The 12,883-nt window shown below is 35.4% G+C and overlaps 1 protein-coding gene across 3 annotated transcripts in view; it reads right to left on the bottom strand.

Moving 5' to 3' along the window:
- LOC126767809 (dorsal-ventral patterning tolloid-like protein 1) overlaps positions 1 to 12,883 on the bottom strand; it is a 122,019-nt gene that overhangs the window by 8,650 nt on the left and 100,486 nt on the right. For 2 of the 3 annotated variants that reach the window (XM_050485454.1, XM_050485453.1), the window contains 11 exons: positions 10,749 to 10,926; positions 10,551 to 10,577; positions 8,752 to 8,963; positions 8,420 to 8,633; positions 8,061 to 8,278; positions 6,912 to 7,038; positions 6,616 to 6,717; positions 6,115 to 6,543; positions 5,621 to 6,024; positions 5,385 to 5,554; positions 5,043 to 5,220 (listed from right to left, as the gene is read on the bottom strand). In XM_050485454.1, the coding sequence (XP_050341411.1) occupies positions 5,043 to 5,220; positions 5,385 to 5,554; positions 5,621 to 6,024; positions 6,115 to 6,543; positions 6,616 to 6,717; positions 6,912 to 7,038; positions 8,061 to 8,278; positions 8,420 to 8,633; positions 8,752 to 8,963; positions 10,551 to 10,577; positions 10,749 to 10,926 (2,259 nt within the window). Of the gene's footprint in view, positions 1 to 5,042; positions 5,221 to 5,384; positions 5,555 to 5,620; positions 6,025 to 6,114; positions 6,544 to 6,615; positions 6,718 to 6,911; positions 7,039 to 8,060; positions 8,279 to 8,419; positions 8,634 to 8,751; positions 8,964 to 10,550; positions 10,578 to 10,748; positions 10,927 to 11,774; positions 11,883 to 12,883 lie in introns of those variants that run through there. The other variant, XM_050485452.1, reaches the window with a different exon arrangement.

The raw sequence follows: 12,883 nt of genomic DNA, 5'->3' as shown, positions 1-12,883 counted from the left end.
TATAGTGTTGGAAAGGTGAGATTTTAAGCTTCATTTAAAATTAAATTCGGGCAAGTTGATAAAAGGTACAGATGTTCAAAAATTAGTGAAAATAATGAAAAAAATCGCTATATTTTGAAATTTTTGTATAATAAAGGGAAGAATGCTACGCAAGCCACCAATGAGATTTGTAAAGTTTACGGAAACGATGCTATATCAGTTCATGTATTTGAAGAAGTCGATGAAATTATGGAAAAAAATTGGCCAGGACCTTCACATAAGCTGCCATGATATCGATAAAGAACTTAACATTCATCATCAAACGGTTTTGAACCACTTAAAAAAGTCAAAAGACTGGCTACAAAAAGAAGCTCGATGTTTGGGTACCACATGACTTATCTGTGGAACTATTTAATGGACCGAATTGACATTTGCGATTCTTTGCTGAAACGAGATGAAATCGAATAATTTCTGAAGCGAATGGCAACAGGAGACGGAAAGTGGATGAAATACGACAATAATGTGCGAAAGAGATCATGGTCCAAGGGGGGTGAAGCTCAAAAAATGGTCACAAAGCCAAATTGACGCCACGAAAGATTATGCTGAGTTTTTCATAGGATTGGAAAGGAATCATCCACTGCGATTGATCCTACATTTTACTGTCAACAACTGTTGAGATGCAAGCAATCGAAAAGAAAGGCCAGAACTGATCAACCGAAAGGGCTTCGTCTCCCATCAGGACAACGCTAGACCACACACACCTTTGATGACTCGGCAAAAACAGGGAGAGCTTAGCTGGGAAGTTTTGATGCATCTACCATATAGCCATGACCTTGCACCATCTGACTACCATTTCTTTCGGTCAATGAAGAATTCTCTTAATAGAGCAAAGTTGGCTTCAAGAAAAGCCTGTGAAAATTACTTGTCCTAGTTTTTCGCCGAGAAACCAGAAAGCTTTTACACTGATGGCATAATGTCTCTAGCGGAAAAATGGCAAAAAGTGGTCCACCGAAATGGTAGATATTTGGTTCATTAAAGTTCATTATAAATATAAAAAAAGAAGTTGAAGTTTGAATATAAAGATTAACATTAAAATAATCGTTGGCATTCTTGCATTAGCTCAAAGGGAATCTATTTCGAATATTTTGTTAGTCTGGGTTATAATTGATGAGAGGGTAACTGAAGTATTGCTCAATAAAGTTTTAAATTTTTTGGTATTCATAGGAATTCTAATAAAATAAAAGAATTAATATGCTGTTTTGTTTTGCTGCAACTTATATATTTATGGGAACTTTTAATGAAATAGTGTACAAATAAACACCTAATGGTCGTTGGAAATATGTATTATTTTTATTTAAGTATTATTTGATTTTTAAAGCGTAGACCCTATAACGATCCGTAAAAGTCTTATTATCGTGAGAAGTTTTAGCCATTTGCTGAAATTGTGGACACAAATTCTACAATCTCTAAAAACAGTAGCGTAAGATGAGTTGAAGCATACTATTTGTGGACCACAAATAATTAAAATCAAAATTAGCGGAAACCGTGCTGAGGTCATAGAAAGGTGCCTTTAAAATAACGAGTCAAAATAAAAAGAAAGCTTTTTTGAATAAATTTCGAGTATGTTGTCGGCCATTTAAAGCATTTTTTATGGGTGTTTTCGAAAACTACTTCAATAAAGAAAACAACAATTAGGTAGGCAATTTAAACAATATGGTATTACTATTCTAAAACACTAAGGGACATTTTCTCAAGGTCTCACTTTGTCAGTTAAGTTCTGGTTAACTCAAACAAGGCTCCTTCTTTCGGAAAAGAAGTTTTTTTTTTACCATAACTTAACTGACAGATGGCTGCTAAATAGACATTGAGAAAACGGTCCTCAATTCTTTATGCAATTCAAAGTTTGTTTGGTTTAAGCTTTTTTTTGGCGTCATCTTACGCACAATTACAAAGCGTTGCAAAATGTGAGAGGATCGAGTATGATTTCAAAGATTCTTCAATGTTTGTGTGGATGCACGAGTTTACGATGAGTGAGGGCTGTATGGGTGGCATGGGTTGTATGGGGTGGTCTACAGAGTGCCATTTACTAGCGAGTACTAACCAGTTTATGTCAACATGTTTGTATGTACATAGAGTGTATGTATATGAATAATAGCCATAGTACTGGTTACAGAAATTAGTGTGTAAGCATGTTATAAAACTATGTAGCAAAAAGAGTTAAGAGTAAAGATTTGTTGTATAGTTGTTAGTATTTGAAAAGACTCACGTGTTTCTGAATCAAAGATGACTTATTTGTATGCGAAAAATGTTTTAGTTTAGAGTTTTGTAATTGCAACAATTTCAAACGGTAAACTTAAAGTGGCTTTGGGCGCGCCTCATCAGCCGTAAGTGTAGTTTTAAAAGGATCATGTTTCGCTTGAGTTGATTTAGCAATTTCAACAAGTTCAAAAAATAATTGCGAATCGACAATTTATACTTTCTTTTTGTATTGTTGAGAACAACGCAAGTAATCGTATACTTTAGATTTTATTTTGTTTCTTTAAAGATTTTGATTTGACACTTAAAAGTGTGCATTTAAAATTGTAAGAATCGCGCCACGCCAATTGCTAAACCAATGAGTTGTATTAATGATGGCACCAGAGGTGTATTTCCGTCGCCTGGGCGTACGAGTATGCGGAAGGCGTTAAAGAGAGAAAGAAAAGTTAATAAAAAGAGGAAGAGGAAGAAGCAAGTAGCACACAACAAACAATTGCAAATATTTTTTATTTTGTTTGAATTTGAAAATTGAAATAGAAAGACACAAAGATGAGAATGAAAAGGAATTATACAATGGATGAGTTTGTAAAAGACCAGCATGAGCAAGTAGAAGAGAAAATGGGGAAAAAGAATAGAAACAATGGTTTTGTGAATAAATCTTGAAGAAAGTTTGATTTTTAGTGATAAAATTCGATTAAATTTATTATGAGTTTTCACAATACACATACATACATACTCGTAAATAAGTATATGTGAGTTAGCAAGGAAGACAAATTTAAAACAAAATACTACGCTTTCTCAACTGCCTTCACTAATTCATTCACTTTAATTTCGAACACAGGCCTTTCTATGGCTTCACAAAGGACTACATATATCAGTTCATGTGCCATCTAACCTAACTTAACCTTAGTAATTCACCAGCTAAATGATCTATTTAAAGGAGCTTATCAACTAAAATGGAATTTGTATTGCCAACAGTACAAATATTCCAACCTACTTATATCTATAATTAAGAATTAATCTTTAAGATCTTTAATTGCAGCTAAGCTCCATCTTTTCCAGTATTTATAAAAATATTTCTAAGACATTCATATAGAAGTTAAGCAACTACACAATGACATATGTACTATATCACTTGTAACTAACGTAATGGTATTTTTTGTGGAGTAGCCGTGTTTCATAGAGGATGTTTTTTCTATGATTGACTGAAATGAGAGTAACTTAGCTTTTGAGACTTTTTGTACTCATATCTTGTATATGGACGACTTCACGTATTTCAGTAAGAATTTTACTTTGCCTGGAAGTAAATTTTTAACCGCTAAAGTTTAGAGAGTAGCGAATCGAATAAAGCTATAGCAGCAGGCCAAAGGAACAACACTTCTAACACATAAGCAATTACGTTGTGCTCCTTTTTTTGGCGGAGTTAAAGTTATTTATGTTACAATTTTTTTGCTGTTTTTCATTCAAGCCATTCACAGTAGGAAAACTGATCTAAAAGCCTAAGTTTTATTATAGATGGACAGTTATCAAACTTAGGTATATTTATGTACATGGACAAGTGATGAAATATACAGAATTGATAATGTAATCTCGTGAAAAATGCTTCAAACAATGTGATAAAAGTGCAGTGCGAATATGCAAGTTCAGTGTACAAAGATTTGTTTAGACCCATATAGCAAGCTAAATACAAAAAGGACATGTGACATTTCATTTATCTTTCTTCAAACAAATTTTTTTCGAAAGAACATTTGAGATTTAATTTATTTTTAATTTTCTACGCGCAAGTTTCTTTCAGCATTAAGCATATATGGTAGTTTTAGGTTATGTGATCGGCCTCAAATGCATTTTTGGGCTATCGACATTGCTGTTGTCCAATTATTGACTTGTCTCTTTTTGTATCTAGCATGCGCTAAATATTTATTTGTCTTTTTTTATGAACCATTTTAATGAACTTCATTGTTTATGTGGGTGTTTATATTTAAATATTTTAATAAAGTATTTAAGTTGTTTACGATTATTGTTGATGAACAATTCATTAACATCTGTTTAGACTAAAAGTAATGTATTGTAAGTAATATTTATAGATTAGGATTTAATATTGTTATTTATAAAGCAGAAAACTATTTTAGCATATTTAAATTGTGTCGTCAGGTTCAAGTTTGCTTGTGAAAATTTTCAATAACTAAAAACTTAACGCAGAGTAAAGTGAAATTATACAGATAATAAAAAAATATTTCCATTTTAAAAGAGTAAAAGAACGCAAGTAGATAATAAGGCGAAAGTTCATGGCAAAGATGTGACTTTAGTATGGTCCGATTTATTGACCAATCAAATATATACATATGTGTTATAGTATAAATATTGGGTTTTATTTAGTTAGAATTTCGTTTGATTTCGTATGCAATCGAAAAATGTAGTATATGTATGTAACAGTACTCGTTTGGTTATGAAAACAGTTATATTTCGGGTACATAAAAACTAATTGAAAGGACTTTACTAAATTACTTTTGAAGATGTATGTTAAAAACTGAGTTTTGAAAGTTTTGAAATTCTATTTTTGACATTTAATTTTTATAAAGTTTTTTTTATTAGTAAAAATGTATACTATACTACAGTTATGAAATTAGTTGTATTTCGAAATGAATATATTTGAACAAAATCCATTAATTTCCATCTGTCTTGTTAAGTACCCAATCATTGGTCGGAAATCAACTGAAATTGTAAACTTAAGAAGAAGAAAACTTAAAATTAAATAAAAGTAAATAAGAAAAAAATGAACTGAACCGTTCGACTCACTCACGACTCACAGTGCAATTCGTCACTATCATCACCGGGACCACAGTTTTTGACGCCATCGCAACGTAGCTTATCGGAAATGCAGTAGCCCACGTCGCATTGGAAGTGGTATGTTGATTCACAGAGCAGTCCAATGGACGGGGGTCCAGGACCAGAGTCTTGTATTTCAGTCCATACAATGCGGAAGCCCTGCGAAACAGCGAAGTCAAATAATTATTTAAATACATATTAACTTTAAAGACCAACAGTCAACAGTTAATAATGTTTAACTAACTAAAGTGGACAACGCAGAACAAAAGACAAACACTAAGATCGGTCGATAAAGACAAATTCCTGTATACAAATTTACTTACCGGAGCACCAACGGTTTTGTCGCTGGTTGTGAAACTGATACGAGCAGTTTGTCCAGTGGAAATGTAATACCACTGTTCAATGAGTGGCTTTTCACCACACAATTCCAATGGCGGTTGGTCTGAATCGACATTGACCCAAAGTCGCAAAACAGCAGCAGGACAGCCACGATCTAATACAGACGAAACATATTTACTATAACCTTAAATATATTTGGAGCAACGCTCCCGATACTCACTTGCTGGATCGCCTTCGATGGAGAAGTGCTCAAAGTTAATTGATAACTTATAACCCGGCCGTGCTGTCATTATCCAATTGCATGCCATTGAAGCCATGCCCCTACTGGGTGCCTTATAGCCCGCTGGGTAGTTGGGAGAGGTGATAATACCCGAGTCTTGACCTGAGAAGTTGCCACCGCATTCAGCCACATCGGAGCGTGGTGATTCGAAAAAGTAGCGCGCTTTGAAGCCGCTAGCCACATTCTCTTGATCCGTATGCAATGTGATACGCAGACCCACCGCACCCCTTGGGCTCTCAACGGGGCCGGGTGCTGTCAGACCACAGTAGCGACCAAGAAAACGATCGTTGTTATCACGATAAACAACATACATTTCCAGCCAGTCTTCAAAGCAAGCGCTAGAACTGCGTAGACATAGAATATATAATAATATTGAGTAAAATTAGTTTGGAGCTTTGAATTTAAAATACATTTAGTAAAACGCTATCCTTTACCCATAAGCTCCAGCTGTTGCATTTGAGTTACCATCCGCTTTAATTTTGAAATGATCGAAGACGATCGTGACCTGCTCATTCGGTTCGCCTAGAAACAGATACGAACAATTCGTGTCCGATGGGTAGTTGGAAGGATAGCGAGGACTGTTCAGTTCGCCACGCTTCTTTGAACTGCTCACATATGTGAAGCTGCACGTGCCATCGGGTGCGGCGGTGCCAGGTATTTTATATTCAGTTTCAAAGGTGTATTTACCCTTGAACCCGCGACCCTGTAGCTCACCCGAACTGAAGACCATTGCCAAGCGTGGTCCATCGCTGAGAACGCGTTGCGTTTCATTGCCACATAACTCATAGTCAAATTTGTCATAGGCATCGGCTGTTTCCTGTCCCTTCAGATAGATTTTAAGATAACCGTCTGTGCAATTGGACCTATGGATATAAAAAAGGGTTTACTTTTGAGTATTGGGCTTTGAGTTGAGTTTAGCTGTTTTAATCACTTACTCGCTTTTATCCTTGTGCTCTACCTTGGGTATATTGAAAGCGGAGAACTCCAGACGTACACGTTCCAGATGCTGCGCATCTTGCATGCCGTAAATGAAGTATCTTGTGGAAGTTTTTGAAATAAATTTAATTTCATTTAATTTGCAATCAAGTCAGAAAGTCTAAAGTTGGAAACTTTAAAATTGAGTTAGGAAATATAGTTTTTGTAAAAGGACTTGCTACATTTTTTAAAGCATTACATTGCGATAATATCATTACTTTTATTTATACCATAATATTCGTTCATTGTTACTTACCTACACACAGTTTTCGGTATGTATGGGTAGGGATAATTTGGTGAGAGCACAAAACCCGTTGATTCCTTTCTCGATAATATCTTTTGATCACATTCCGAGCCACGTATGTGAATGCCATCATTTTCACCTAATTTTTCATAATTTTGTTTGCAGTAGTTTGGTAATGCACGCCGATTAAATATTTTTGTCGAGCGAAGCATTGTTGTTGCATTTCAGTGTAGTTATTAAGTGAGCAGAGGTGATTAGGGGAATTTGGGAAACAAAGTGGTAAAGAGATGAGTTATTAGGTATGTAATTGAGATCCAACAAATTGTTGTAAGATTTTTATATCAATTTAATATATTAAAGATTTCTAATTAAATCTAGTATGGGTAGTGTTAATAATAGGTATTTTATGGATACTAAAATGCACCAAAAATCTACGCTGCTTGCGCATGATCTACAATCACATACAGTCAGCTAAAAATGTGTGCGTACCGAAGTACTCTGGTTTGTCTGAAGTTGTGTGTGAAGCTGCAGTAACTCGAAAGAAGGAAGCTTATATGCAATTTCATATTTGAATGGTTTGTTCAAGTTATTGCAGCTTATTTTGGAACTTAACGCAGCTGCATCCAAGTTCATAATTGAGCTGAAAATATGAAAATTCCTATTTTCCTGTGATTTGCCAAATAAATTGGCTTATTTGGGTATTGACCAATGAGTGGTCTAGCCAATTTCAATTCCAAGGAGTGTGAAAGATGGAAAATAATTCGGTACAACGATAATTTGCTTAATAATTTGATTTTGAATATCTGATAAAAATTTTGAACAACAAAAAAGTATAACGTTCTTTTATCTGTGCAAAGTTCTAACTACGCTATATTTGTTATACTTAAAGCAGCATTTTCCAATTATTTGGTCATTCCATATTGGTGACTTATAGACTTTTACATGAAGCGATCATAACACTACATTACAAAAGTCAGAATGTGACTAATATTCCCTTTCAATCGTAAATTGACTTCACAATTGACACATATTCAAGACCTCTTCAAAATAATCCTGTTTTAGTCCCTTAAGGTTCCACAATCTTATCAACAAACCAAAAGTGGTGCAAGCTTAGGCGCGCTTTACAGTTTGACGAACATCAAATGGTTACGAATTACTTACGTATAAAATCTAATTTAACAAAACTTTCGCTAAATTCATAAATTCCTTTAAAGCCACGATTTTGGGTATTCGCTGTTCTCGGCAATGTATAAAAATGAACAAAAAGGCTCGATTCGCTTGAGTATAAAACTAAATTCCTTTGCTGTCCGCAATATGTACCAATTAATGCTGACGAATTATCGGGACCATCATACACTTTGACATAGTCAAATGGGCAGCTGTTGAGTAGACAGACAGTTTTCAATTAGCATTACCCAATTCAGTGTACAAACATGCATACAATAAGCATAGTGGAGCGCCAGTGCTGTGTATGCATGTTTGTAACTAAATCAGTTTGTCCAGCATTCAGAGGTACTCACTGTGGTCCACCAAAAAATAGATCAAAATCTCGAAATTCTAATCTAACTCTTTGATTCGATTCGCCGAGAAATTGATATGTGCATGACATATCTTTTGGATAGGCACCCGGATAGGTTGGCGATATGAGTGCCCCAGTTTTATTGATACTCATGCTAGGCGTAATGGTGTAGGAACATGGTGAACCCGCTATTGGTATACCAATTTCATATTCAGCTGAGAGAACGAACAATTACATTACATTATATTTCATTAAATAGTTTAAATAGTATTCGGTAAACATACCGATATAAGTGTGTATGCAGTTTGTTAGATTTTAACCGAAAGTACTTACATGCATTTATAAATCTATAAGTTCCTTCGAATAAGTCGGGTGTTGATACATTTTTATTGGTAAAAAATGAGATGGCTATAGCTCGGTACATGGAGATACGTCGTCGCGGCGGTATTGTACCGCAATATCGTCCACCAAACGGTGAATTTATTAGCTCAGCTGGATCTGACGACTGCACTTCCGAATATATATCCATGTACTCGTGAACACAGCTAAAAGATGAAAAAGAGTACTTGCCTTGTAGCAAACGAATTTTAAAAGTTTGTGAATTAAAAAAGTTAATAAATAATGCTTTCTATGCTTCATAGAAAGATCTCTGCAAACACACAGGTATCATGTTTGATTGATACATGGTATGTATGAGAATGCATTTACTTATGATTAAGGACTCATATTTATATTGTCTATAAGACATGACTCCTCTTTAAGTATGACTACACAATTTTCTCAGGGAAATCTAAGCAATACAAAGATTGCATATAGTGCCATCTCCTGCTCATAAAACGAAATAGAGAAAATAGGAAATAGCGGATATAATATTTCCGAAGAAATTCATGTGAGCGTGTTATTGTTTTATTCCATGCTTCCTCTCTTTTAGTCAGACATGTTTCAGAAGTACGGAACCCATTTAGTATTAAAGCCAACCCATCTAAAATATACACCTGGGAGTTTGGACAAACATTTTCAATGTGTTTCTGTGAGTAAAGAAAATGACTTTCTTCCGCGATTAAATTCTCGACTGTTTGATATGATCAAGGAGCGTGCGATATTCCTTTAGCAAGAGTATGTGTGTTTGTATGGCACCAATTTATTTGAGGTGTAAGTAAGTGATGAAGACGTTTAGTTGACAAACACCGATGTTAAATTTATCAAAATCTGTGGTGCATGACACTGTGACGGAGTACTTGAACATGCGCAAGGTGTGCGCGAAGATGGTCCCAAAAGTGCTCACTGACTACCAGAATTTGCGGCAAATGGAAGTGTGCCAAGAAATTTACCAAGAAATTTGAACATGTGTGAAAGTGACCTTGTGAATAACGTTATCACAGGTGACGAGTCTTGGATCTTTGGGTATAATCCGGAGACATAAAGACAATCTTGAGACGACAGAGGGGATCTAAGCAGCATGCACCTCGGCTCTCAAGGCTATTCCGGGAAATGACTTCCGTGACGCCTTCAATGCTTGTAAATGGCGCTGGCAGCGCTGAATCGACGCAGAAAGAGCCTATTTTGAAAGTTTTTAAAGAATTGTAACGATTGGTTAAATAAATTTTTTTAAATCGACCCAGTGCTATCACTGTACTGTATTATATTATACCACCAAAAGGGCACTCTATATTTCTCGTAAAGAAAATAGAAGCCAATTCGGCAAATGATATTCGTAGAGGGAATAAGTGACAAAAAGCTGGGGATTGAAAATGGAGTGAATGCAATGTAAGTGATGGATTGAAGTTAACTCTAATAAGTCTTTCAGAAAAATTTAAGGAACTAAAGGTTTGTATGAGATAATAGCTGTCTTCGATTCGCCAAGTGTTGAAGAGAACCAACCGAATTGAACAAAGTATACCAGATGTTCAAACAAACGGGTTAACTTGCCTTCTGACGCTTGACCAACTTCTTAGTAACATCTATGAATAATTATTATTTCTTTAATTCTTAAGTTTTTAAAAATTCGTTTTTGTTTTTACAAAAGCAGCGCGAGCAGAGAAATGGCTAATCAAAGATAGCTTGTAGTATAAAAAATATAATAATAACTTTTTAACATTTCAATAAGGATTAGTTAAAAATTTTGTACTTACGCTGGTAATTCACCGACGGCGGAACCGCTGAAAATAAAAATGGAAATAATAATTTAAAAGTTAATTTGCAAGTAATTAAATCTGCATAATTCAAACGAAATTCGTCCGAATTCTTCCAGTGATACTCGAACTGTTCACTGTTATGCAAATTAGCGGCAAGTAATTACGTTCTTATTTTCGCATTGCTTCATTACTTACTCTGGTGGACTTCCTCTTAAATTAAACGATGTAAAAAGTACTTCGACGCGTTGCCCGGGTCCTGCTAGGAAAGTGTACAAGCACTGACGCGAATGGTTCTTGTGATTGTGCAGCAGCGGCGCGGTGAATGTGCCATTCTGTGGGCCGCCAATACGTGAAACGAATGTCTGGTCGCATTCTGTGGCGAGGAAAATGCACAAATGCAAAAGTGAAATGTAAATCCAACGGTAATCAATGGAATGGAAAAAATATCATATGTATTGCATGTGAGATGAAGGAATGGAAAATTGGAAACGCGTTAATCAAACTCAAGAATTTTTACGCTCACTTGTGTAGATTGGTTTTTAATGAAGATAAAATGCAACAAAGTAATCACAGCTTATACATATGTACATAAGCAAATATACTATATATATACATACATACATATATGTTAAAGTGTCTTTGTGTAAACTTATAGATATACACCGCTTTCTTAAGAAAAGTGTTACGTAACTGAACAACCTAAGCCGCAACAAGCAACACTCAGCAACAAAACGAATGACAAGAATAGCAACTAAGAGCAGCGGCATAGTATGTATGTGTAAGTATTAGAGAGATCTGTTGTTTCCTCAGAGTAACGGCAAGTGTGCTGTCGTCACATTTATAAAAACATAAAGGTGTTGGTCGGTGTGTGAGTGTGGTTGTTAGTATGGTGGAGTAGCCATTTGTTACCATTTATCTTTGTATTTGCATTTTCAATTGAGTTGGCATAAGATATCATGAAATTGGAATCGTAAATCCGTATTTGTGGCAGTAGAAGCACTCTATGCGCATGCACTTTTCGATTCGAATCACCATAAAGTCAAAACATATTCACACAAACACCAATCTGCTACTGCATGTATTCATATGTATATATGTATGTAGTATGCTACATAGGAAACATGAAACTCATTGGAAACTCATTGCAATCCATTAATAATCGATACTTGAAAGGAACGAAAGAAACGCTTAGAAATGCAACTGAAAAGAAACACAACCTACTTGGCGGTTTTGTTGGTCTCGGCAGAGTTTCCAAGTAAGCCACAACGGGTATCCAAGGATGCGCCGCCGGATTTGGACCGCCGCTGGCTCTTAATTCAGAAGCAGCAACTGCCGGGATAGACAAAAAGCAAATACAAATATACGTTGATACTTATGCATGAGTATAGACACATATAAAGAAATTGTAAAATGCTGAGTATTCATAAAAGGCGGTGAATCAGTGGATCAGTGAAGATTATAGCGAATATTCGCTGAGAATATGTAAGGGTGTTCGAAACAAAGAGTCTTGTGTTTATAAGTATTTTTGGTGTAATTGTTTGAGTTCAAATAGTTTGACGATTGATTTCAAAAGAAACATTTTTTCGTTTTCATCTAAGTACATATGTATATTTAAAAGCTTTTTTTTAACTTATAACGGGTGATCCAAGTAGATATACTTTTTTCAATAGCCTTTTTTGACATATCACGCGTGAGTCGTGTCAAGCTATCATATTATTTTTGTTCAGTATTAAATAGATGGTCATAGATAGACGTACGCCTGAACAACGTTTACAAATCGTTCAACTTCATTACAAAAGTTCACGTTCTGTAAAGAATGTGTTTCACGCGCTTCGCTCAACTTAAGGTCAACATAATCGGCCTACTGAGTGTACTATACTATTCGCAACACCATCACCCTGTCAAATGAACATTCATTATTGGATAATATTCGACCACATGGACCACGTCCAGCACGCAGTCGAGAAAATATTGCAGCCGAAGCTGAGAATGTACTACACTATGACCGGGTAGAGCCGATGCGGCGGCGTTGGCAGACGTTTGGAACAACTTGGCGCATTTTAAATTATAAGCGTACAAAATACAGCTTGTACAAACAGAGAACGTGTAATATTTTATATTATTTTATTATTTATCCTGTACCAGAACTGAAGCCGCTCGAAGAAGATCCGATGTTTTCGACCAAAATTTTGTTCAGCACTGAGGCTCAATGGTACATAAGTATATAAACAAGCAAAATTGCCGTATTTGAGATGAGGAGCAACCTGAAGAGATTCAAAAGCTGCCATTTCATTCAGAAAAAAAACTGTTTAGTGTGTTTTGTGAGACGG

Source organism: Bactrocera neohumeralis, chromosome 2 (assembly GCF_024586455.1).
Source record: "Bactrocera neohumeralis isolate Rockhampton chromosome 2, APGP_CSIRO_Bneo_wtdbg2-racon-allhic-juicebox.fasta_v2, whole genome shotgun sequence".
NCBI lineage: Eukaryota > Metazoa > Arthropoda > Insecta > Diptera > Tephritidae > Bactrocera > Bactrocera neohumeralis.
This window is presented reverse-complemented; position numbering and strand designations above follow the sequence as displayed.